The 26,867-nt window shown below is 50.8% G+C and overlaps 1 protein-coding gene across 4 annotated transcripts; it reads left to right on the forward strand.

The window, feature by feature from the left end:
- Nucleotides 1-1,883: 1,883 nt before the first annotated feature.
- Nucleotides 1,884-21,266, forward strand: LOC142858559 (vesicle transport protein GOT1A). Of its 4 annotated transcripts, XM_075987967.1 has the most exons (6): nucleotides 1,884-2,001; nucleotides 9,881-9,972; nucleotides 10,753-10,931; nucleotides 11,929-11,992; nucleotides 18,964-19,102; nucleotides 20,886-21,266. In XM_075987967.1, exons 1-6 carry the CDS (start codon nucleotides 1,977-1,979, stop codon nucleotides 21,185-21,187), a joined length of 801 nt encoding a protein of 266 aa, XP_075844082.1. In that variant the 5' UTR covers nucleotides 1,884-1,976; the 3' UTR covers nucleotides 21,188-21,266. The 4 variants fall into 4 exon arrangements, with proteins under 4 accessions (XP_075844082.1, XP_075844085.1, XP_075844083.1 ...); XM_075987970.1 differs by lacking the exons at nucleotides 18,964-19,102; nucleotides 20,886-21,266 and adding an exon at nucleotides 12,584-13,601; XM_075987968.1 differs by lacking the exons at nucleotides 9,881-9,972; nucleotides 10,753-10,931; nucleotides 11,929-11,992 and having other exon boundaries at nucleotides 1,901-2,001.
- Nucleotides 21,267-26,867: the final 5,601 nt, after the last annotated feature.

Genomic DNA, 26,867 nt, shown 5'->3' on the forward strand with positions numbered 1-26,867 from the left:
CCTACAAAGCAGTGGGGCAGACAGGTCTGCGTGGCTCCTAGTGTCAGAGTCCAGTCTATTGCTCACTCCTAGTATTTAAGGGGGATCAGGGTAGAACAAAGGATCTTACTAGGTAGTACAGGTTAGCCCTAACCTCACTGGATAGCCCAGGCTGAGCTCAAGTTTGAGTTCCCCCTGCCTCAGCCTCGTGAGGGATGAGATCACAAACGGGTGCTACCATGCTTTGCTTGTTTGCTTACGGACATGTGGGGTTTCCTTTCTGTATAAAATGACTCAAGGTTATTTGTTATTTGTTTTTGTATTTGAGACAAGGTCTCACTAAATAGCCTTGACTGGTCTGTCGCTCACTACGTAGACCAGGTTAGACTCCAATAAAAGAGATCAGCCTGTCTCTGCCTCCTGAGTGGTGGAATTAAAGGCGGTGCCACCACACCCAGCCTGACCCCTGCTTTATTTCTTTTACATTTAGACACTTGTTGTGCACAATTCAATTACCTGTCTGTTTTGTGTGCGTCTTCTTTATTTTTTGAAATTTTATTTATTTATTTAGTGCGTGCCTGTCTGTCTATGTCACATGGAATTACAGGCGGTTGTGAGCAGCCTGAGGTGGGCGCTAAGAACTGAACCCAGGTCCTCCGGAAGGGAAGGAAGTGTTCTTAATCACTGAGCTATCTCTCCAGCCCCATGTGCATCTCCTGGGAGGCCTCGTCTGAGCTTTTGTCTCTTGAGAGGCACCACATCTCATAATGAGTCTGTGTTCCTTTCTGGCGCGGCTTTGAGTTTTCAGATAGTATTTGGATGTCAATCATGTCATATGGGAGCTTCATGTTGGGATCAGGGACACATTATAAAGAGGAACTGATTATGGTTCCCTCTAAAATGGGGGAAGGTCATCAGAAACCATCTGTTTCTTCTCTCGTTTTAAAATGTATTTGATGTGTATAAGCATTTGCCTGTATATATGCATGTGTACCACATGCACACCTGGTGCCTGCTGAGACCAAGATCGAGACTTGGGTCTCCCGGAACAGGGACTACAGGCGACTGTAAGCCACTATGTAAAGCTGCGAGCCAAACTCGGTTCTCTTCAGGAGCAGCAAGAGTTCTTAACTGCTGACCTAGCCCTTGAGGCCCCCATCTACCTCTTCCTCAGGCTCACAGAGCAAGGAAGAATGTGCCCACGTATACCCAACTGCTGAGTGAACCGCAAAGGTTCCCTCACTGTTCAGTCTTCTCCTAAGAGCAGCTCGCCACCAGCTTGACCTCACCATCCCATCAGGACTCCGCTGGGGAAAGGAAGTTGGAGTCTTGCTGCCCAACTCCGTGTGGCGCCTACACCCTTGGTTTATATGAACCTGCCTCTCCTTAGGTCTGCTACAGGTTTTAATCAGATGAGTCTGGGCCCATAGCATTTCTCATGTGTACTAGCACAAAGCCAAAAACAAAAACAAGAAAGAAACAATGATCAGCACATTTTCAAAGAGATGAGCCAGGCTGGATGTGGCGGCACATAACACATGACCTTAATCTCAGCACTGGAGAAGCAGAGGCAAGCAGATCTTCATGAATTCAGGGTCAGCCTGGTCTACATAGTGAGATCCAGACTAGCTTGTAGAGACCCTGTCTAAAAAAAAAGCAAAAGGGTGAAGGGTGGGGCACCATCCCAACTCTTCCCATACTCTCTACCAAAACAGGTGAGAAAATGCAGGCGTGCCCAGACCCTTGCCTTTCCATATCCAGACCAAGTTGTTCAGAGGAGGTGGGCCAGAAAGGGCCTTGTGAATGGTAGTTTCCAAATAGGCCTGTGTCTTTAAGCAGCCATTTGTGTGTGGGGAACGTGGAATGACGGGAGTTAATGATTTACCAGAGATTCCTTCACTGTTGCCAAGGGTCAGCTTCCCAGGAACATGCCCAGGATCGGTCCTCCGGGCTCACTCCTAGCAAGCTGATCAGGAAGGCCCCCAGTGGACTGAAGCATGATCTCCATCACCAACTGGCAGAGTGAGTGGAGGGGAGGGGCGGGGCGGGAGGGGAGGCTTGTGGGGCTGTAGAGGGGGTCCCTGCTAGGGTGAGTGCACACGTGTTCTTCCCAACCCGGCTCTTCCTCTGCGACCTAGAAATGTGACCTTTGGAACCAGCAGTTGGAAGCTGCTCTGTTGGCATCTTCAAAGCAGCAGGGTCAGGGCGAGTATGACCCCTGCCTTGTAGAGGGTGAGGCCAGCCAGGAACTCAGGCCATTAGAGGCCAAGTTCACACGGCAGGCTGAGCCCCTATCACCCACGGTTCTGAAAACGAGGGTACCTCTGCTCAATCAGACAACTCCTCAAACCCTCAAGGTCTCCTGTGGCCCTAGTCTGTGGTCCTCACTCCATGCATCCCCACTTCTTTAGGGGAGCAGGGATGTGGCAGCCCACTGCCTGGGAAGAGTGGCTCAGCCACAGGGAGGACAGAGATGTAGGTGTCGCTGGGTGAGTTGCTTGGCCTCTGAGCCGACTCGCTCTGCAGTGACCCTATGGTAACTGTCTAATGTACGCCAAGTACTGTGCCAACACAGAATAAACTACTAAGAGTAAGGCAAGCGGGACTCCAGTTTACCTGATAGCAAGGGAAGGCTGGCCATTAGCTCCTGAAGAAGTGACTGTGTAGTAGATCAGATGGTAATAAGAACCCCCTTCCATCCTAAAGCAAAACAGAGTAAAGGAACCATGGAGTTTGAAGAGCGTATGGGTTTGTGTATGTGTGTGTGTGTGCGTGTGTGTGTGTGTGTGTGTGTGTGTGTGTGTGTGTGTGTTGGGGGATTCATTTCCACTGACAAGGGAAGGCTTTGCTGGAAAAGGCCCTAACTCAGAGGACTACAGGAAGTGAGAAGGTAGTCTGTGCAGCCATCTGTTCCAGGAAGAGGGAGCAGCCAGCACAAAGGTCCTGAGGCATAAAATCTGTGGTGTGTGAGGTCCAGCAAGAGGCTGGTGTGACTGAGACTTCACAGGTGGAAGGTTAAGAGCTTGGGTAAGGGAAGTCCCCGAAAGGCAGCCCAAGGTGGACCACCGTAGAGATGGAAGGTTTGTAGTGAGCTCTCTGAGAGAGGTGTGGCCTCTCTGTGTTTTAGAAGCTCGCTCTGGTTGCTGGAATTCTCGAGACTAGACTGTAGAGGGTAGGATAGCAGATAAGAGGCTGTTCTGAGGTGAGAGAAGGCAGAAGGCAGGAGGCAGGGTGTGGCAGTGCAGACATAGGAGGTGGTCCTGTGTGACTGGAAGAATTTGCTGGAAGATGGAATGTGAGACATGAAGTGATGAAGAGTCAAGGATACCTCCCCGGTACCTGGGGAGCAGACTGGAAAGTGGATCCGTAAGTGGGAAGCAGGAGCCAGATTTGAATAGGCTGGGTATGTTTGTCTCAGATATCTCAGATATCCAGGCAGGGAGGAGAGGGCCTGAACTTCAAGAGAGAGACTTGTCCAGACAGAGAAATCAACAACATGTATATAGTTGCTGCTTAAAGCCATAGGAGTCCCCAATCCCTGGGGCAGAGCCTCTCAGCCTCCCCACTCCCTGAGCCTTTGGATGCAGCCGATACTGTTGTGGGAAACTGCCCTGGGCACTAAGGAATTTTTAGCCGTACCTCTGGCCACCCACCAGGTGACAGTAGCCAAACCTCCACTCCCTTGTGACAATCAAACTGTCTCCATATCACACCAAAGCTCACCCAAGCCACTCCCCCAGCATTCCCATCTTGCAACCCAGTGAATCAAAAGGGGGAGAAAGGATGATGAATCCGGAGTCCTGAGACAGGGGCATGCTGACGGGCTCATCAGCCTTCCAGTGTGACAGTATGCTCGTATCCGGCTGTGACAAGTCCTAAGAATGATACTTAGTCCTGTGAGAGGGAGAAATGGCAGAACTAGATTGATGTCAGAGCACAGGCTAGGACAGGTTTCCCCGAGGAGCTGGCATTTAGAAGCGTGAGAAGAGTGTGCCACACAAAGAATCCTCATCTACAAAGGTCGTGGGGCAGGAAACTATGGGCATCTTCGGAAGTCAAAGGCAATGGTGTAAGAGGAGTGTGTGGGTTTAGGAGAAGGTAGAAGGAGAAGCTTGGCCCCTCCCCCCATAGGATCTGTAAGGCACGTATAGGAAAGGGTCCCCGCTTCATTCCAAGTAAGTGGAATGACCAGGGTGCTCTATGATCAGCTGGTATGTTTTCAATCCTTGAGCATTGGGTGAAGGAGCACTGGAGATGGGAATGGTGGCAAGCAGGAAACAGGAGACTAAGGGAGGCCGTGCCGGAGAGAGAAGAGGTGGCTAGGGGTGACAGAACGAGGGAGAAGCATGGCAGTTTTCGGATGTTTCCGGAAGCAGCCGCCTGAGACTTAAAAGTGGATTAGACAGGGAGGGTGGCAGGCGCCTCAAGTGGCTTGGCAGCCGGTGGCAGTGGAGCCGCTTTTCACAGGAGGTGAGGATAAAGAAAGGGAGGCTGATCACAGCTTGGGACCAGAGGCATGCTGAGTGCCAGCGAGGAAAACAAGCCAGCAGCCAAGCCAGCAGCGGGATCTGCTGAGTGCTGGGCAGGAGAGATAAATGTAGGCATTGTTGGCACACACGCGGCATTTGAAAACACGGGCAGGCGCGTGGAAACAGAGTGAGGAGAGACCGGAGCTGGGCCCAAACCCTGAGGGAGTTAAATCATAAAAGAAAGAAAGTAGGTGCAGGCCAAAAGGGTGGGGGAGCCCTGGAGTGGGGAGACAGCTAGACAGCTGGAAGAAAATCAGGACGTATCCTGGAAGCCAGGAGAGGCGCTTTCCACCAAGGAGTGGCCTGCCTCTCGCTGCCAACGACTGACACCTGCTTGGAGATTTGGTTACCTGAAGGTTATTAATGGCCAAAGCATGAACACTTTATGCAGAAGAGGTTAATGTCACTTTTCAAAGCCTCAGCTGTATCCAGGGCTGGACAGGCAGTGTTCCTGTGAATTCTCAGGATTCAGTTCTATGAAGTGGAGTTAACCACAGCCCCTTCACAGATGGTTATGTCAAGTTAAGATATGGGCAGTGCCCACTGTGGCACGAGCATCAGCTGTCCATCACTATTTTCAACTCCCCTTCTTCCTCTCGAACATTTGACGGACGGCGAAGGGGTACTTAGAGTGGGCTGTCAGAGTCCCAGCCTGTGGGGCAGAGTGGGTAGCCAAGATGGGTGCTCCCGTGGGTAGAGGCAGGGTCCTCATACAGGAGGGTCCAGTGTGTCGCCTGAAGAGTAAAGAGTAAAGTGGTATCAGGCCAGAAGCAGGCTCGCCCCCAGGCTACTGTAAGTGTACCTGATATCATCTGGCAGATAGCTCTGCCAGTCCAGTGGACTCTTAGACACACCCTATGAAGGGACCAGCTACAAAACTATTGTTCTGAATCTTCCAAAGACCAAGGTCATGTTGAGTTCCAACTGTAGAAGTATTCCAGACAGGCACGCTAACGATGCCACGTGTTGATGAGCTGAAGTCTCCTCCCATGAATGTTGTTGTGGGCACACATAGGTAAAGTTTGGGTGGAGTTCGAGGGCTGGAGAATAGAAATATATGTGTTCATTTCCTGCTTTGACATCTGTATCTTGTCTATCTGAAGGGTAAGGGAAGGACACTCCACAAGGTTCAGGAGTGGTATGAGGACAAAAGAGTCTTAGTAGAGGAGTTAGAAATTTTGGCACCTTTGTGATTGTAAAAGAGAGAAAGACCACCAGCTGCCTCCCTCTTGTAGCCTTGGCTGCTCTGAAGGCGGAGGCAGGAAGAGCACAGGAATTGAAGGATACGGAATTTGAGAAACAATGAATATTGTTTTACTTCTTCCACAAGCTTCATCCAAAGAGACCTACCCACCTGCTCCAGGCGACAATGCCATGCAGCAAAAAAAGAGATTGAAGCTGGCTTTGCCTGATGCATTCTGAAAACCGGTGCCCTGGCCACCCGGCTTTGGCCTGTCCCCAAGGGCTGCAGGCTGGGGGCTCCTTCTGGCAGCAGCTTGGGAACTGCAGGACCTAGGGACCCAAGGCTGGAGAGTTGGGACTCAGATGCAAGATAACGCTCAACATAGGGAGACTCCAAACTGGCCGGTCTGAAGCCAGGGAGGTCTCTGGAGCCCTGGAGGTGCCCTGGAGCCAGGCCGTCCTCAAGAGTTTGCCTTATTCCCTGCTTTCTGCTTTGTGACTTGTGCAGCAGGGGGCGCACTGCTACCTCTGTCTGGATTACGGGACATCACCTACCAGCAAGTCTGCCGTTGCTGCCTGTCTGTGTGACACGCGTACCCAAACCCACCGCTTCCTCTGCCAGGCTGCTGTCCTGAAAGGAACTTCAGGTGCAAGTTCCCCTCCCCAGATTTGACTGAGTCGCTGAACTACAGGAGAAGCAAAGGACGGAAGACGTTTTGAAGCTGTGTATGAGAAACATCTCCTAACTTGTCTGTGAGCTTGTGTGTGATGCTGACTGCCAGAAACAACTAAATGCGGCCTATAAAAAAGGCTGATCTCAGCAGAGAAAAGTTCTGGAATGGCATCAACCTGTGAAAAAAGGGCACAGGACAAACCAGAAAGTGAGCATGGCTCAAACCACTGTTAGAAAAGATGTCTAACAAAAAAAAAAAAAAAAAAAAAGAGCCGCACTCAGTGGAAGACACCTGTAATCCCAGCACTGGGAAGGCTGAGGCAGGGGAACTCTCCTAAGTATTTGTAATATGTATATAAGAAGACAGAGAGATTGGTTGGTTGGTTTAGGTTTTTTGAGAGAGAATTTCACTCTATAGCTCAGACTGGTCTCAGACCTGAAGTAACTATCCCGCCTTTGCCTCCTAAGGCTGGGATTGCAGCACGCACCACATCGGACATTTTGTTTGGTGTCAGCCCAAGCTGATCTTGAACTCACCTCCTGAGTTTGGGGGTGCAGACACACACCCCTGAGCAGGGCATGAATTCTCACCTGGCCGTGTCTGTGGGTCACAGTCTTTTTGTTTTGTTTTGTTTTGTTTTTTCGAGACAGGGTTTCTCTGTGGTTTTGGAGCCTGTCCTGGAACTAGCTCTTGTAGACCAGGCTGGTCTCGAACTCACAAAGATCCGCCTACCTCTGCCTCCCAAGTGCTGGGATTAAAGGTGTGCGCCACCACCACCCGGCCTGGGTCACAGTCTTTCACACCTCAGGATGCTTGCCACAGGGAGTTTCCTCATATTGGTTCTCAGAATCTTGACAGGGCCCTAGAATGGTCTTGGGTACCTCTGATGACACCAGCACACATCTGGAACACCCAGTGGGCGGGGTGGGGGGTTACAGCTGTGGCTGGTTAGCCTAATCAATCCCTCCACTCCTGGCCTCCACTTTCATGAGGATGGCTCCGTGTCTGAAAGCCTCTCCTGGCCTCCTGACTCAAGTTCTTGTTTCTCTATGAAACAAGCAGCAGTGACTCAAGGTCAGGAATGTGTGGACTGGAGAGCCAGGCTCTGCTGTCCTCCTCAGAAAGACATACAAAGCAAACCTGAGAAACTTACGTTCTTTAAAAAACAAATAGTTCATTCTTAAGGGTGCACAGGACAGAAAAACAGGTGTTTTAACAGAACAAAACAAAGAGCAAAACCACACTCATATCATGTATCCACGTAGGAGGAAGGGCGTCCTATGAGATTGGAGTCATAGGACAGTCACAGACCAGTGTAAGGAGATAACAGATTTCTGTTGTTGTTATTGCTGCTGTTTTCAGGCAGAGTCTCTCTGTGTAGCCCTGGCTGTCCTTGAACTCACTCTGTAGGCCACCCTATAATTCACAGAGATGCGCCTGCCTCTGCCTCCTAAGAGCTGGGATTAAAGGCACGCATCACCACACCCAGCTGATAATGTATTTTTATAACGTGATATATATGATTTTGTAACAAACAAGCAGGTCTAGACTACAGACCATGACTGTGTCTGGGAGGCGGGTTGGATGTAGCCCTAGTATAGAACACTTGTCTAGCACATGGAGTACAACCCTGTATTCAACTCTCACTACTGCAACGAATCCCAAACATCTTTATCATTCCCACTAAAGAAACGTGGTGTAGTCTTCCACCATGCCCAGTCTGCATGGTTGTAGTGGGTGGATACCTTATCACCTAGGGGCCAAGCATCGTACAGTGTGGAGGGTGGGTGCCTTGTCTCCTAGGGTAGAAACATTGTACGGTGTGGAGGGTGGGTACCTTGTCTGCTAGGGGAGAAGCATCGTACAATGTGGAATAAGAGCACAACCATTCTAAAGCCCCAAGGGTGAAGTTTAATTCAGGCCAGTACCATTGGGTGTGGAAGGAGAAATATGTTCAGACGCATCATGAGGACTTGTCACAAACCTGAGATCCCACATCAAAAAACAAAGCAAAAACCTACAATGTGGTACCACACTGTCAGCATGGCTGCTACCAGAAGCATTAAAATTGGGGTTGGAGGCATGGCTCAGCAGTCCAGAGTGCTCACTGCTCTTCCAGAAAACCCATGTCCCAGCCCCTAGGCCAGGAGGCTCAAAACCTGGTCTCTGCAGGCGCCCACACACATGACATGCAAACATACAACACACAGACACACATACATACACATAAATAAAAATAAAACTAGGAATAAGTTTTTTAAAGCAAGAATGTGGGATGCCTTGTACCCTGGGGACAGGAAAGTGAAAGGAACGAGCCACTCTGGGAAACAGCACTGAAGCTTCTCAAACACCAGAGCGAAAAGTTATCCCACTTCTGGGTAGAAACCAAAAGATTTGAAAGATTTTTTTTAAAAAATTGTTTGTTGATAAAGGTGCTCTGTAGCCCACAGTGATCTCAAACAGACAAGGACAACATGGACTCACGATCCTCCTGCCTCCACCTCCCAAGTGCTGGGATGTTACAGACCTGTATTAACATACTCAACTTTGAAAACAGAATTTCAAATGTGTGTGTGTGTGTGTGTGTACTTCAAACAGAAGTAACTTTTTATGTTTAATTTTTTTACTTTTATTTTATGTTCCTTGGTATTCTGCCTGTCTGCATGTCTCTGTGAGGGTGTTCGGTACCCTGGAACTGGAGTCGCAGACAGTTGTGAGCTGCCATATAGGTGCTGGGAACTGAACCAGGCCTTCTGGAAGAGCAGCCAGTTCTCTTAACTGCTGAGCCAATTCTCCAGTCCAATGGTTAATGTAGTTTAAAAAGAAAAAAATAGCATAATGAATGGTCATTTGATGCCTATCACAGTGGCAGAGAGTCAAATCCACACTTCCATATGAGATGAGAAGGACCAAAGAACCCACGAGTCCTGTCTGTTATTTCTGGAGGGAGTGTTCAGAAGCACACATCACACACCCAGAGTATAGCCCTTGACCAAACAAGGTGTCCAGACTGTCCCACACTTCTGCCTCCTGCTCATTGGTTTTGTTAACCCCTGTGGTCTTTGGTGATGCCCACAGGACATTGCTAATGGGTGGAGACACTGTGGCAGTCAACCCTGTGAGCTACTACTGATTTGAAATTAGAGGAGACTGGGGGTGGGCAGGCCACTGCTGCAGGATGGGTGAATGTATTCCTAACTGATGGCTTCTATTTCCCTATGGCAGGTCAGCACTGAGGGCCGAGGAGGGAGGAGAAGGCACAGAGGGATCCAGGAGCCATCCAGGGTCTTGAGCCTCCAGCCTTCTCTCTCCTCACTGGGTATGGTCCCTGAGCTCTACCTGTAGCAAAGAATAGGCAGGTGATTGTGTTCAGCGGAGGCTCAATCCTGAAGACAGTGTGCTATGTGGTCAGGAAGAAGCAGCATTGACAAAAAGCTTCCCAGGAACCCAGCAGCTCCTCCTCAGCTTCCTGCCCCTGGCCAGCCTTCCCCTGAGAGCTCCCCTTGCTTCCTGCAGAGATTGGCGTGGGCGTCACCGGCTTCGGTGTCTTCTTCATCCTTTTCGGGATACTCCTGTACTTTGACTCCGTACTCCTGGCTTTCGGAAACGTGAGTCCCCCAATACCAGGTGCCTTTGCTGGGTGGCCAGAAGAGTCGGTCCCAAGTTCGTTCAGGTCATAGCTATTTAGGGTAGATGAGGACTTGGGGGGTAAGGAGAGCGACAGTAGGATCTGTGGGCATGGAGAACCTAAGACGGTTACACCAAGCTCTCCCGTGATGAATTAGACCCCCTGACCACCACTGAATCCCTGAATCTAAGGACACCTCCAGGGCAGCAAGAGCAGTGGGGAAAAGCCAGAGTAAGATAAAAACTTCGTTATGAAACAGGGGCTGAGAGAAAGGAGTAGACAAAAGATAGTTGGGAAGGAAATGGAGACCAAAGTTTTCATGAGTGGTTGGAACACTGAAAGAAAAGGCATGGCGGAGGTGTGGGTGGGCAGGGAACTTTCTAGAAAAAAAAAGCTGTATTCTATGGGAGCCTGGGCCCTCATGAACGGAGCACTGGAAACCATGCTGAAGGTTCTGGCAGAACCACAGAGTGGGGACCCTTCAGAGACTTTGGGTACCAACTTCTCCTCTGTTAAAGGGGGAAGATTCCATTCCACAACAGCCTCTATATGAGGAAGAGCTTGGAGCTGAGGAACTGGGTGGGAATAAAAGGCCTTCAAGTCCATCCCTCTGCCTCAGGGCATTTCTATGCCCTACTAACCAGAGCCCTTTCCAGTTCCGGGATTCTGCCCCCCTGCTGGGTCACACACACACACACACACACACACACACACACACACACCCTACCTCTCTGTCCTCACTTCTTCCCTGGGCCTGCAGCTGCTGTTCCTGACTGGCCTCTCCCTCATCATCGGCCTGAGGAGGACGTTTTCCTTCTTCTTCCAACGACACAAGCTCAAGGGGACCACCTTCTTCCTGGGGGGTGTAGCCATTGTGTTGCTGCGCTGGCCCCTGCTGGGCATGCTCCTGGAGACCTATGGATTTGTTAACCTCTTCAAGTGAGTACCAGCCCCCTCTGCCTTAGTATATTGGGGTTTAGGGAGAAGTGGCCAGGTCAATTCTGTAGGCCCCTATTTCTACATGGTTTGACAGCCAAGTTCTCTGGCCATCGTTGGAAGCCAAAGCAATCACGTACCCTCTAGACAGGCTGTGGCTACCTAACAAGAGCTCAGGATGTCCTGCTCCTTTTTGTAATTATATAGATCGCCTGAGAAGAAGTGTGAATGCCAAGCTGCTCCCGTGACTGTAGTCCTGATATTCCTGGAAAGACCATGTTAATGAACTTCTACCTTAGTTTACCTTGGGGGATAAAAGGTGTTTGGATAATAAATGCGGGTGATCTTCAGGAATGAATGAACCCTGAGACTCCCTTCCAATATGGCGGTGTGAACTGTGTCTCAATTATTCCCGCGCCTCCAAGGCCAATCCAGAGAGGGAAAAGTAGTTTATGTTGGGGCTTTGGACCCCAACAAAATTCAAATCTCTAATCTCCTCACTCACCCAGGACCTTGGGGGTCCACTTCCCAACCTGACTGCCTCCAAGCCCTAGAAAAGGCAAAAGTAGCTTCAGCAAGGGGATGCTGAGGCACAAGGCTGTGCCTCCACAGACACAAACTCCAGCCTCCATCCATGCCAGGGGCTCAGTGACTCGGTGCATTTGCTCCCTACCCATCTAGCAAAGAGAGGGCATCGGGCCAGGATAATCATCAGGAGAGGTCACAAAGATGTGTGCCCTTTCAGCTTGGCTTTATGTGAGGCCTATGACGTAGGTACCAGTACTACTTAAGACACCCGAGCTCAGCCCGCGATTCTCAGTCACTTACTCTGCTGCTGCTTTCAACAGAGCCCAGGACAGGTCTGTCCCCAGGGTCCAGTGGCTGCTCTCCCAGGAGCCAAAGTCTGAGCCTTTGAATAAGAGATGTCAGTCTTGCTATACTCCTCCTCCCCTCCTGGGCCACCACTGACCCCCCCCCCCGTCCTCTCTTCTGTTCCTAGGAGCTTTTTCCCTGTGGCCTTTGGATTCCTGGGCAGTGCTTCCAACATCTCCTTCCTGAGCACTGTGAGTAGAGGGAACCTGGGCCTGGTAGTGGTGTCTGGGTTGAGAGAACACTTGGAACTGCTTAAAGTGCTATCCTAAGTGCCACAGACCCCCCCCCCCGTACTCTCTGAGACCCACGCACCCCAGTTTCACTCTCCTCCCCTCCCTGCTCCTTCTCCACTTGATAAAATCAAAAGTGGGGCCCTGGAGGTTGGAGTGGCTAAGGTGTAGGTGGAGAGGAGGCGGCCATTAACAGCTCCCCAGCCAAAGAAATGAAACTTAGGTGACCCAGACAAGATGTGTTTTCTGGGACACTTGATTAAGCCTGGGCCACGGGGATGTATGACAGCTGGTGACATCAAGTCAGGCAGGGAACAGAGCCTGCTCTGGGCCCACACCCGCCTCTGAAGTACCTGATAGCTCCACACTGAGGCATCCAGGAAGGGGGCCAGAACCCACATGTTGGAGCGCCTGCCAGCTGGGCACACCCCTCCACCACTCTCCATGCCTAGTGCATCAGAGCCCCTCATCTCAAGGTCAGCTGGGTAATAGCCTGGATATTGAGTCTGCTTCCCACTCTTTGTCTGGGATAATGATTCTTGGCTCCCACAGCTGTCGCAGAAGCTTCAAGGCTCCAGCTCAATGGTCTGAACCGGCGAGGTGCACTTCTCGAGCTTGGATTGTTGGCGGAGGGGCTCGAAGGGGGACGGGGATTATCTTCGTGAATCCCCTCCCCAGCACTGACTTACTTCCTATCACACGTGGGCATCTCCAAGTCCGGAAGAAAGATGGAGCTGAGTGACTGACCTTAAACCCCCAAGTTCTCCCAAGAGGCTTCCAGGAGTCGAGATCCTGTCCCTGACAGCCAACTGAGGCTGGAAACAACATCCCTAACCTAAGTTTCTGCAGGGAGTGAAGATTAAATCCTCAAGCTGTGAACGTGTCTGAGATTCGGGGTTGACGTCTCCAGTTCAGAATATCCACCCCAGGCCTAGGACGGGTTGCAGCACCTCCTCCAACCCCGAGCGAGTCCACAAGGTGTAATTGCATTCTCTAAGAGTCGGACCCTGTCCCTTGTGTGATTTTCATGCTGGTATTTAACATTTGAAGGGTCTGCTATAATGTTAAGCCTCAGTTAATGTTGGGTGAGCAATGGGAACTAAGCCCACGCAGCATCAGGAAGAGCATCTCAGCCATGAGGTAACCACTCCACATAGGACATAGCAGGTAGAGGTGGCACCAAAACCACCTTCTATTTGGGGGTGGATGGTGCCATTGCCTTCAGAGAACCAAGCCCCACAGATGAGCTGGTTCTTGTTCTGGCGAGTTCCTTGTCTCACGGTAAGGAGTTTTTCTTTGTTTTGTTTATCTGAGGCACGGTTGTAGATTGGCCTGGAACTCACGACCATCCTGCTTCAAGTGTCTGAGTGCTGGGATTGTACATATGACACACTATACTTTTTAAAAGGAGTTCATGTACACTGAAGAAAGGTGTAGACCAGGTTTTGGAGGCACAGACTCTAATCCTAGTATTTGGGAAGCAGAATCGAAGGGATCTCTGTGAGTTCAAGGACAGCCAAGGCTACCGTGAGACCCTGGTCTAAAATAAAAATAAAAACCAAGAACAGAATCCGTAAGGGAAGAAAGCGGGAGGGCAGGGGCAGAGTCATGGTGAGCACCCACTGAGCCCCTTTCTTTATTTGCCTAGTAGTAGAGTAGGTGCTAGGAAATACCGACGGTGAGGCTGGCCACGCCCTCCATGCACCAAATGCTGCCCACTCTCCACACTTACTTTCTCAAGGCCAGTTTGGCCACATCAAGTATAAAATAGATGTTCCCTCTCCCTTCCTTCCTTTTGTAGTATTATTATATTTGGGGGCGAGACAAGATCTCACTATGTAGAATAGGCTGTTTGCAAACTCATAGGTTCACCTGCCTTTGTCTCCCAAGTGCTGGGGTGTGCCACTATGGCTACCGCTTTTTGAGACAATATCTCACTCTGTCACCCAGCCTGACCAGGCTTCAAACTTATCATCCTTCTGTCTCAACCATCAGGAGGAAGAATTCCATGTATGGGCTGCTATGACCAGCTCTAGCCTCCTTCCTTCCTCACAGCCAACTGCTTATATAACTGTCCAGCACGTCTGACCATGTCATATCACATGCGTGTCAAATCCTGCGTCATGCAGGAGCTCGGTAATCAAGGGGAAAGGAGGGGAGGAGACCCCCCCGTCCAGCCCCACCCCCACTCTCAATTCACAGCTCAGAAACTGCCCCGATGGAGGCCAATCTGACCCCGTTTCTCTCTAAGAGGGCAGCATGTGGGCATAGAGGAGCCTCTGGGTCAGGCTGTGCCCTTCCCCTCCTCCTCCAGCCTGTGTCTCCTATTCACTTGTGTGTGTGTGTGTGTGTGTGTGTGTGTGTGTGTGTGTGGGCAGACAGGGATAAGACATTTCACGTATACTCTCCTCGGTCATTTTCTCTTCATTGTTTGGGGCAGAATGAGTCTCCAGCTGCAAGGGAGGGGGTGTCAAGAGGATGGAGAGGCTGGAAGAATTAGTGAGTTTCTGAGAGCAGCCTTGGATGGTTTCTGGGGGCGAGGAAGTCGCCGGATCCAGACGTGACAGCCAGGAGGCGGAAGCTGGAGGCAGGGCGTGGAGTCCTGAGGAGGGCCTGGGAGGGCAGAGGTGGGATTGCGCCTGGAGACGTCACCCACCTAGACCTCATAAAAGGGGCTGCGACCAGGGACCAGTGAGAGTAAACCCAGGAGCCAGTGGCTTCTCTCGGTGTGTTCCAACTACCCAAGTGGCTCTCCTCCCTCCAGCCCTCCTGCCGAACCCAGCCAAGGTAGGTACACTGCTGATAGCACTTGGGACTGCCCTGACCTAGGGAAGATCTGGGAGAGCAGACTTCAGTCCAAGGCCAGCTGAAACATCAAGTAAGCCAAAAGCAAGGAGCACTGATTGTTCCAGACTGCCAGGCTGGCCAAATTATCCTGGAGTGTGTGTGTGTGTGTGTGTGTGTGTGTGTGTGTGTGTGCGCGCTCGCGCGCGCTTGGTTAAGTTCTACTTCATGCACACGTGGCCTGTAGACTAAGCAGTTAAGAGTTACCAGGGTCTGGGGTGTCCAAATGTGTGCATGCGTGTGACGTGTATGGTGAGTGTGGGAGATATGTGGTATGTATTCCGGGTATGTGTGCTGTACATTTTTTTTACTTATTTATTTTGCTGTGTCTGTGTGTGAGCATAGCGCACATAGGGAAGTCAAGAGAACAGCTTGTGGGAGTTGGTTTTCTCCTCTCATCCTGTGGGCGCAAGGGATCAAACTCAGATCGTCAAGCTTGACAGCAAGCACATTGATCTGCTGAGCCATCTCACCAGCCCATGTCGTACATAGTGTGTTTGTGTGTGCTTTATGTGTGGTGTGTGTGTCTGTGTGGGGTGAGGGTGTGTTGGGGGCAGGCAGAGTTCTCGCATGGCACACATGAGAAGCACTGTCCCTGATGGGGCCGAGCACCACAGGGACAGAGAGGCAGACATTAGGATCACCAGCCTTCCACCAGTCTGATACGGCGTGTTAATACAGTCCTGCCCTCCTCAGGCCTCTCTGGGATAGACCTGGGATGCCTCTCCCTCCCTAGAGAGCTCTAGCTCTGTATCCCCCATACCCACCCCTGTGTTCCATTCCAGCACCCTGGCACCAGTCCACGCAAATCCCCCGAGGTGAGTGGCTTCTGCAAGTCTTCTTCATGGGGCTTCATCAGGTACACGCTTGCTCAGGTGCCACCAGCAGCCTGGACCCCCCAGGCTGGGCATCCCAGCTGTCATCATCTGGATTTTAACATGTGTCTGGTGTTATTTTGAAGTGATCTCCTCCTCTAAGCTGCCTATGAGCCAACTTCTTACACTAAACTTGAGATCAGAGGTACTCTGTGCCAGCATCCTTAGCACCCAGCACCTAGCACAGCCCTAGGCAGGAGACAGTTGCCAGCAATGCCTTACACTGGCCCTGATAACCAAGGCTCTGCCTACTGGATTTGGACTCTACCCCACATTCTATTCAGGCCTTAAGGCAGCTGCAGAACGTATCTGGTTTTCAGGGTGTCACGGAGTCAGTAGCTATCTGAGCAGGCAGCTGGTGACCAGGTGAATAGTCAATGGGCGTGGCCTACTCATGATTCATGGGATGAGGGGAAAGCTGGAGCATTTCAGAGTCAGGATTTTTTTTATTTTTTTTTAACTTGGGGTAAAACTCATGGAACCTATCACTGCCATTGGCTAAACAAAAGCGAACAGAATCAATGACAGGTAGAGAAGGAGACACGAGGTTAATAATACAAAGGCCCTGAAGTAGAAACCAGGGTACCGCAAGAGCCGCACACTGCCCATGACTGCAATCACGAGAAAGCTGACGTCAGATGGTGGAGAACCTGGTTCTGCTCAGCCCATGGACGCTTAGATACGTGACCAGTTCCAAACTTTTTAAAGAGCAGTGTGGAATCACTGAAAGACACTGAGTCCGCGGATTTTGTGGAAACAATCCTAAAACGTGAAAATGGTGTTGTCTTTATAGCCATTCACTTCATAGTCGGTTTTTGCTTTGTAAAGATTAGAATTGTTACGATGCTTCCATATTCCCTTACTTTAAAAGGAACTATAGACAGCCTTGGGAAGCTGGGGGTGGGAGAGGTGGTCTTCCACACAGAACAGCACACCAATTGGTTGCGCAGTGCCAAATAGTTGCCGAGTGAGGGTTCTTACCCACCACTCCATGTGAGTCTGCATTTGGCTGGGTGGAGGGACCGAGGCGGGGGCACAGTGGCAGGATACATGGTGCTGAGAAACTACTCCGGAAATGGGTCACAATGATACTCCCCACCCCTGTCCTTGGACAGAAGCCTACGTTCAACCTGTGGTGCCGCCAGCCTCCTGGACACTTTGTCCTTAATCCCATTTGTTGGACAGTTTCAAAGTGCTGATGAGTTTTTCAAAGAAAAATTGGCCTTGGGAGCTGGAGAAGTGGGGTGGAGTAGGGAGCAGGAGAGAAGGAAGGCAGAGTGGCTGGATGAGGGTCAGGCTACACAGCTCCTATCTCAGCAAACTGATGAGGCCAGTTGAGTTGACAACATCCCAGAGCCCCTGAGAATAGAAGCATCTGATGGGCTAGGTGAGAGAAAGGCTTTCCCCGCTTGAATTACAGGCAATAAGACAATTTGATGATGGTCTCCAAGACTGTGGAGAGCTTTGAGAATGTGTAAGATGATTGCCCTTCTTCTTCGTTTTTTCCTGGAAGAGATAAGGAATTGGATTTCTGTTCTAGCAGGAGGGCTAAGGCCAGATTGTGGAAGGTGTGTGTACCCTGGGGAGCGAGCACCAAAAGCTGCGCATTTACACAGAACCCAGCACTAAGGGGAGGAGGGTTGGATCCCAGGATCCCAGGAGAATAGCTGAACCTCAGAGCACACTCCTGCCGACCTCATCTACCTCCCCCTTCCCTGGTCACCCCCATGGGCACACTCCTGCGTGACCTCATCTACCTCCCCCTCCCTGGTCACCCCATGGGCACACTCCTGCGTGACCTCATCTACCTCCCCCTCCCTGGTCACCCCATGGGCACACTCCTGCGTGACCTCATCTACCTCCCCTTCCCTGGTCACCCCCATGCATGGCACACTCCTGCGTGACCTCATCTACCTCCTCTTCCCTGATCACCTCCATGCATGGCACACTCCTGTGTGACCTCATCTACCTCCCCTTCCCTGGTCACCCCCATGGGCACACTCCTGTGTGACCTCATCTACCTCCCCTTCCCTGGTCACCCCATGGGCACACTCCTGTGTGACCTCATCTACCTCCCCTTCCCTGATCACCCCCATGCATGGCACACTCCTGCGTGACCTCATCTACCTCCCCTTCCCTGATCACCTCCATGCATGGCACACTCCTGTGTGACCTCATCTACCTCCCCTTCCCTGGTCACCCCCATGGGCACACTCCTGTGTGACCTCATCTACCTCCCCTTCCCTGGTCACCCCATGGGCACACTCCTGCGTGACCTCATCTACCTCCCCTTCCCTGGTCACCCCCATGCATGGCACACTCCTGCGTGACCTCATCTACCTCCCCTTCCCTGATCACCTCCATGCATGGCACACTCCTGTGTGACCTCATCTACCTCCCCTTCCCTGGTCACCCCCATGGGCACACTCCTGCATGACCTCATCTACCTCCCCTTCCCTGGTCACCCCCATGCATGGCACACTCCTGCGTGACCTCATCTACCTCCCCTTCCCTGGTCACCCCCATGCATGGCACACTCCTGCGTGACCTCATCTACCTCCCCTCTCTGATCACCTCCCCACCCTGGTCACCCCCATGCACAGCACCTTATTCTCCTTCTTCCGTATCTCTCTCCAGCAAACCAATGACCAGCAACCCCACCATTGTCCAGCGTCATCAGCTTACCCCTTCCACCAAGACTGACCCTTCCTTTTTGTCCTTCCTTCCCCGCTCCTGCAGTCCTGTTCCCTGTGGTCTTATCTCAGGCTTATCCCCCCCCCAGGTCGTCTCTGGTCACAGGCTTCCCCTCTCCCCCAGTTTCTCTCTTCGACGTGGGATCGGTACAGGACTAACTCTGACCCAGACTTTTTGTCCTTCCTTCCCCGCTCCTGCAGTCCTGTTCCCTGTGGTCTTATTTCAGGCTTATCCCCCCACACACAGGTCGTCTCTGGTCACAGGGCTTCCCCTCTCCCCCAGTTTCTCTCTTCGACCTGGGATCTGGTACAGGACTAACTCTGACCCAGACTTTTTGTCCTTCCTTCCCCGCTCCTGCAGTCCTGTTCCCTGTGGTCTTATCTCAGGCTTATCCCCCCCCCCCCCAGGTCGTCTCTGGTCACAGGGCTTCCCCTCTCCCCCAGTTTCTCTCTTCGACCTGGGTTCTGGTACAGGACTAACTCTGACCCAGACTTTTTGCCTCTCTCTGTCTTTACTCAGCCTCTGACCATCGTGGACCTGCCTCCTCCTGCCAGAATGACTGCACTGGCTTCTTGGCAGCTACTGCTTCTCCTCTGCATCACTACCTTTGGGGAGCCACTGGCAAAGGTGGCACCTCTGGCAAACCCTGGGCTCACAGGTACGAACGGTCCAGGAGAGGGGGCAGGAGAGTCATTGCACATGAGAATTACCCTATTTTTCATACCGTAGCCAGGCTACCTCCATGAGTTAAATTACTGCACTTGACAGATACCTGGGGTTGGCCCAGGACCAGCCTGCTGGGAGTGCAGGAGGCTCATCTAGGTCCAGGAACCTCTTAACCCAGCCCCTTGGTGGTTGTCTCCTGTTGTGCTCTCTACTCTATACCAAGCACTTCTCTGGACAGATGCCGGAAAGGAGCTGACTGTGTAGTTACTTTTATCTGTGACCTCAGATACCTTAAGGGGGATTGAAAAACAGCAAACAAACAAAAGTGGAAAACAAAAGCCTCAACACACAGACCTTAAGATCTATCAACCTTACGAGTTCACTCGGGGAACCGATGAGCTGAGGGAACTAAAGTCCAAAGAGGCAAAGTGTTCCCCAAAGGTATTCAGCCAAATCCTGATGAACCCCAGCAGATGCCAGGGCACCCCAAGAGCATGGCTGCTGAGTCAGGGGTCTGAATTTTTCCGGGTCGTCTGTTTTCTGTACGTAGTAGAGCTTGCTCAGCCTCTCTGGACCTCAGATCTTAGGCGTGGAACGCAGGACACCCCTGTGAATCTGACATCACTGTGCATAACCAAAGCGAAGGGAACAGGGCCCCAGACACTTCACCAATGGTGTCGTCATTCCAGGGCAATGATAGCCCCATCGCTTACAGGGACATTGGCTGTTGGCTCTGTCAGTATATCCTGTTTGTGGAACTGAGGTCTCTCCCACACCAGTTACCCAGAGGAGGTAGGAAAGGCCTCATATATGGTTATTATTAATCTTGGACCATAGCCACACTCGTCTCCAAAGTGTGCCAGGGTATCGAGGAGCCAAGCTCAATGCCATCCTCAGCCCCAACACCCACTCACACCAGGCCTCCTTGTTACTAACTCGCTAGAATTGATAGACTTATTGTGTATTCTGAGCTACTTGCCCTGTTTTACTGCCAAAGAAAGAGAGGGAGAGAGGGAGGGAGGGAGGGAGGGAGGGAGGGAGGGAGGGAGGGAGGGAGGGAAGGAGGGAGGGAGGGAGTGGAATTAATGAGCTTTGTGAAGTGTTTTTGGAGTGAGCCCTGTTAGCCTCCAGCAGGAAGGGAAGGCATTGCGCCCGCCTAGAAGAGCTGTGCCTGCTAGGGCCACGTAGGTAAAGTCTGGTCCACACTCAGTCTTGATCCTGTACATGAAAGTTTGCAATTGTCCTCAGCAACCAGGGTCAGGCAGATCACAGGTCACAGGTGTGAGGAGGGCGTGTTCACAATGGCCTTGGCTCCACCTTTTTGATTTCCGTTACCCCAGGTTTTTCATTAGCTTTTATTTAATGGGCACTTATTGGGGCCCTACTACGTGCATGGTACTGTTTCACCCATTCCGAGAGATAAATGGAGTCCCCTCCTTCCCCCGCGCCCCAGGTGTTTATGGGCCACTCAAACTCCAGATGCAGACACTCACTGAGGAGCCAGGCAGAGAGCCCAGAAGAGGACAGAACAGAGTCTTTGCTTCCTCAAAGGAGGTCGTTTAATAAAGTTATTTAGGGGAATTTTGGCAAGCACTTGAAAGCAAAGCTATTGAAGGAGGGAAGAGCATGCAGCCTAACCACCCTAACCAAGCAGCACTTTGGCTCCACGCTGAGGTCAGAGCTAAGCTCTGAGGTTGAGGACCCGGGACCAGCATCGGAGAGGTCTGAGCCAGCCTTGCCTCCCCAGTCTCATTTGCCTTTGCTCTCTGTTCTAGGCCAGCAGTCCGGATCCCAGGAACTCATCAATGCCTGGGAAAAGGGCCCGCGGTGCGCAGAAGGGAAATCTGGGGTTACAGGACTGCGAGCCCGTAGGACCTCGCCATGCCCACCGGTTGAGAGCTCCGCGGGGCGCCAGCGACCCGTGTGCACCGCTCTCAGTCGCCTGATTCCAACACCCCGCGGAGCGGTGCTGGTGCAGCGCGAGAAGGACCTGTCAGCCTACAACTGGAACTCCTTCGGCCTGCGCTATGGCAGGAGGCAGGCGACGCGGGCGGCGCGGGCAGCAGCGCGGGGCTGAGAGCAGGGAGGCGGGTGGATTGCGAGCCCAGTCTGCCAGCACGTAGGGCTGGAGCAGGAGGCTTCTGGACTGGGGCAATAAAGCGATACTGCTGTCTCACTGTGTGTGATTCCTCCCTGACATCTGCGAGCAGTGCACATGGGACAAGGTTCTCTTCTCTCTCAGTTGCCTCTTGGTTGATTTCAAGATGTCTCTAGTGCCAAAGTCGGTGCTTTTGAAACTAATGGTTAAGGAAGGTCCCTGCTGGTCCCCACTCTGTTGCAGCTCAATGCTTTGAAAATATAACATAAAAAACTAAGGGGCTGGAGAAATGACTCGGCTGTTAGGAGCACTTGTGGCTCTTCTAGAGGATTCGTGTTTGGTTCCCAACGCACCTCCAACACAGCCACCTGCAACTCCAGCTTCAAGGGATCCAAAGCCTTCTTCCTACCTCTTGGGCATCTACCCGCATACGCACATACCATAAGACAGACAGACAGACAGACAGACACAGACAGGCATGCATACACTAATTAAAAATAAAATAGATCTTTACATTAAAAAATAAATTGCTGGCCTGGAGAGATGGCTCAGCGGTTAAGAGCATTGCCTGCTCTTCTAAATGTCCTGAGTTCAAATCCCAGCAACCACATGGTGGCTCACATCCATCTGTAATGAGGTCTGGTGCCCTCTTCTGGCCTGCAGGCATACATGCAGACAGAACATTGTATACATAATAAATAAATCTTAAAAAATAAATAAATAAATTGCTGAAAATTTTAAACCTAAAGAGGTCACCAATTGGATGCCACTTGACAACAAGATAAATGTTGATCTTTTTAAAAATACATATCCATTAGAATGGAGTTTTTGTTTGTTTGTTTGTTTGTTTTGAGATGGTTTTACTATGTAGCCCTAGCTGGCCTGGAACTCACTAGCTAGACCAGGCTGGCTTGCAGAGATCCCTCTCAGTGCTGGGATTAAAGGTGTGCCACCACTCCCAAGCCCAAGAACAAGTTTTTCTAAAATGTTCTGAAGCGGCCCTTCTAGTTCTGAGACTTTCCTTCTTTCCTGACGGAAGTTTTGCTGCATGCATTGAATGGCGGCAGAGTCGGACACAGACTCATTAAGTTCCTTCCCTTCAATTGCCTCATATCAGTCAGCTGGGCAGAATGATCTGGAAGACAATGCCAATCACTGCCCTGTTTGCAGAGGATTAACCATCACCTGAGCCAACCACCAAGCTTCTGGAGGGCTGCCTGGCCCCTGGGCATGGAGGTGCAAGGGATATCCCCAGTATCCATCTCTCCCAGGGAAGCTCTTTGCGTGGGACCATGGCCATGTCTTCTGGTCTTCACAGTAGCCTGCTGAGGACCTGGATAGACAATGACTCATGTAGTACAAGCCTGTGACAGTGAACCTAATGGTTCTTAGCCCCCGTCACAGCTGCACCTTCGAGACTCAGTCAACTCCTGGGAACCCAATAGCTGGGGAGTAGAAATTTGGGTAGAAAAAGGTAGAGCTTGTCATTAGGAAACCCAAAAAAACCTATCCTCCTGCCCATGAGATGCCTTAGCCTAAGCTGAGAGCCTTGGGGTCATCTAGTTCACTTACCTGGGGATTATAGTGTCTCCTTACCCCCATACTGTGAAGTGCTACAGAGTTCTGCTTATCACAGAAACCGGGACTACACAGGATGGAGGCAGAGCTATGTTGCTATGGCAACACAAAAAAGGCTGTCATGGGAACATGACAACTCACCCCATCCTCATCTTTCTCCTTGAAATTGCCCTCCAGGATCCGCTGTGAGCTCGTGTTGAAGCATGTTATGTCAGCAGGGTGACACTGTTGGTACTGGAAAGGGCACCCCAATAGCACGGATGTGTTGTCAGCAGGGTGACGCTGTTGGTACTGGAAAGGGCACCCCAATAGCACGGATGTGTTGTCAGCAGGGTGACGCTGTTGGTACTGGAAAGGGCACCCCAATAGCACGGATGTGTTGCCAGCAGGGTGACACTGTTGGTACTGGAAAGGGCACCCCAATAGCACGGATGTGTTGCCAGCAGTGTGACGCTGTTGATACTGGAACGGGCACCCCAATAGCATGTGTGTGTTGCTGTAGCTTGTGGGGAGGAATAAATTCAGCACCTATTCCCTGTTTTTCTCAGGACTAATTCTTTTATCTGGTGGATCTTGTAGGTAATAAAGACGATGGCCTCTGAACTCCGCTCTCAGCCTAATTGTTATAAACTCCTGTGGCTTCCTCTACCCACCCCTTTGTTGTTGAGGCAGGAGGATTGCCACTTTCGGGTCAGGACAGTGCAGTCTGTTCTCTGCTATGGGAAGCAGGCCTTTCTGTGCGGTACCTGGGTGAGCCGGGTATAGGGCAGGCCCCCGACCACATTACATGCCTCGCTAGCCCTCAATACAACCAAGTGCCTCTGCTGTAGATGACCCAGAGGTTACTGCAGCAGATAGTAGAACGCAGAAGTGGTTCTGTGTCTCACACCTCTTGACTCTAAACTGCCACCTGCAAGACTTTGGGTTTCCCAGTTCTCGGCCCCATGTCTCCAGAAAGGCTGGGGTCTCTATGGGACACAAGAGATCTTTGCCTTCGTGCAACTCCAATCTTAACTTTCAACCTACTCTCCAGATTGAAGGAAGGGCAAGGGAGAAAGGAAACTGTGAACAAATATACTATTACACAGCCCCAAAGTTCCCAGACCCCTCTCCAGAACTCATAGACTCGAAGGCAGAGATGCGTAGGTAGGGGCTCTCAAACCTAAAGTTCCCATCTAGAGGGCACAGGCATCCTTCACTGTGGGAATGAGTCTGCCCCAGGCTCCACCCCTTTTGAGTAGCCTCCCACCCCTGAAGAAAGAAATACAGTGGCCAGGGTTAGGAGAGGAACAGGGAGATTTTGGCTTCTACTAATACTCTTAGTATGTTCACAAGCAACGTTGAGAACCTACAGTTTATCAAGCAAAGGTTACCTCATTTCATCTTCACAATGGCATATGAGATGGGAAGTATAAACTCTATTGGTCGAGAAGAAAACAGGCTCAGAGAGGTAGGTGAAATGAGCCCACATGAGGTTCCTGAAAAGGTACAGTCAAGAGGAAGACACATTCCCTCGTGCCCACCTTCTGCAGTCAAGGTCATCTTCCTGCAGTCCCTCCTGAAACAGCGCCCCCACCCAACTCCTGTCTGTCCAGGGATTTGCCTTAGGCTGCAGATCCAGGAGCCAGAGTGACACCACCGATAAGGTTCCTGGTCCCCAGAGCAGGAGAGCCTCAGACCTGCCTTTTGCCTTCTGCCTCCTCTCTCTGTCAACACCTTGCCTGAGCCCAGGTGCGTTCACCAGAAGACTAAGGACATCAAGTCTGAAGAGCTAGTCTGCTATTCCCAAAGTGCTTCTGTTTCCCTCTTTTCTCTCAAAGGCAGCAGAGCCCAACATGATTCCTGGCTTGGATCAAAGTGGGTGCCTAGGGTAGCGCTGGCTTCTCTCGTGGGAAGGGGGTAGGACACGGCAAGTAGCCATACGGTCATTACCTCGGGTTGTGCCTTCTCATGATGTCCTTCATATCAGTCTGATGTAGTCTGGTGCTGTCCCTTTAGTATGTTATATCGCAGGAAGTAAAAAGTGCTACCCTTGAGTCATTTGTGCTGACCTGACCATGTTTCAGGTCAGGCCTCACATTTTAGTCTCTCAAAAGTCAACAGAGGAGGAAGGGTGGGTCAAACCCTTGTGACAGCCACTTCGCTTGTGCAGTGTTCCCGGTCGACAAGAATGACCTCAAGGAGCAAGGATTCATTTTGGCTCACAGTTCGAGATGAGACAGTCCTTGAAGGTGGGATGGCAAAGACATGAAGCTTCTGTCACATGGGCTCATTTCCTCCTTCTTATTTAGTCTTGGACCCAGGGAAGGGGACCACCCACATTCACTGAGAGCCTTCACTTCTCTCATAGACACATAGAGGCGCGTTTCCATGGAGATCCTAAATCTGGTCACGGCGACAACAACGATTAATCACCATGACTCCCAAGGACAGAGAAAGGGTTTAATAAGGGAATAAATAGATAAATATAATTGAAACAAAACAAAATAAAACCAGAGCTGGCTAGATGCTTCAGTGGGCAAAGGCTCTTGTCGCCAAATCTAATGACCTGAGTTCTAACGCTGGGACCTACATGGTGGAAGGAGAAAAACGAACTCCCACAAGCTGACCTCTGACTTCCACAGGTAAGCATGTCATGCTGGTGCCCAATACCCCCCAACCTACACACATAAGTAATACAGGTAATTACCACATATTTTACAAAGAAGAGAGACAACGTTAAGATTTTGAGAATGGAAACTACATGGGATGGGGGTGGCAGAGCGAAGGAAGTTGCAGCTACAAAGTCAATAAGAGCTGACTCAAAGCCAGTACCCAGAACTGTGCCTCTAGATGGCAAGTGTTAGGTGTCAATAAAGAGTGGCCTGCAAACAGGAGACGAACTGACAATTCTGTATACAGCCGTTGGACTTCCTTAGTATGGTACCCCCCGGGTCATCCCCAGCCAGCAGGCCCAGCCTTTCCTGCTAGCTTAGTATCCTACCTGGAAGAGGCAGTTTCCTCCCCCTGAAGACTACACGAGAAGAGAGAGCCCTGCCTGGGCAGAGAGAGTGGCTGTGGAGACGGACTGTGTGGATGCTTAGGGGAGGCCTCAGTTCCTTTCCCCTCTCTGCTCCAGGAACCCAAGCAAGCAGCAAGGCTTATGTCCCTGGACAGGAGACAACAAGTCCGGAGAAAAGACCTTCCGGTACTGGAGCATGCACCAGAGAATGGTAGACCAGAAACCTACTGGGCACTGGGAGTATTGCTAGTGCAGGTTCCAGACCCTTCTGCCTGCCTGGCTCCTAACCGTGTGAGAAGAGAGGTAAGGAGGTATGGGAGACCCAAGAAAGCCTGGTGTTCAGAAGATCAAAGCAAACAGAAAAAACAGACAGTGCAGAAAGTGTAGAGAACATTTTCTTTTTCTTTTTTTTCTTTCTTTCTCTATTTTATTTATTTATTTATTTGAGACAGAGTCTTTCTACATAGCCCTGGTTATCCTGGAACTCATTATTTAGGCTGGCCTCAAACTCACAGAGGTTCATCTGCCTCTGCCTTCTGAGTGCTGGAATTAAAGGTGTGCACCACCACACCCAGCCAACGACATATTAAATTTATAGTTGGAACAGGAAATTTACCATCATAATTATGGGTAAGTGGGAAGCTCGATGGTATGAAGTATATTCCCATTTTTGTGCAATGAAGCTTTCCATATCAGAGATAGCATCTTAAATTATTCTATAATCGATATCTTACTGGGGAGAAGAGGAAAAATTTGCATCTATAAAAATATAAAAGATGAAATAAAAACAGGAAGAGGCAGATCAAAAACTTGGGAAGTTAAACACATAACAGCAAAATTAAAAAAAAGAATTGGAACATTAAAGTAAGGAATGCTGGGACAACGAACAAAAAGAAACCAGAAGATAAAATATAAAAATCTTAGAGAAGCAGAAGCTATGAAATCCTTTAGTTCTGGGAAGAGAAAGGAGAAAGGAGATAAAAGAAAATTGACTCCAGGAAGACTTTCAGAAGAGAAACTTGGTCTGCAGGCCCAGGTAGGGGTGGTGGTGGGGTGCTTGTAGAACATCCAGGCAATAGT

This window comes from Microtus pennsylvanicus, chromosome 10 (genome assembly GCF_037038515.1).
Source record: "Microtus pennsylvanicus isolate mMicPen1 chromosome 10, mMicPen1.hap1, whole genome shotgun sequence".
NCBI classification, from domain to species: Eukaryota; Metazoa; Chordata; class Mammalia; order Rodentia; family Cricetidae; genus Microtus; species Microtus pennsylvanicus.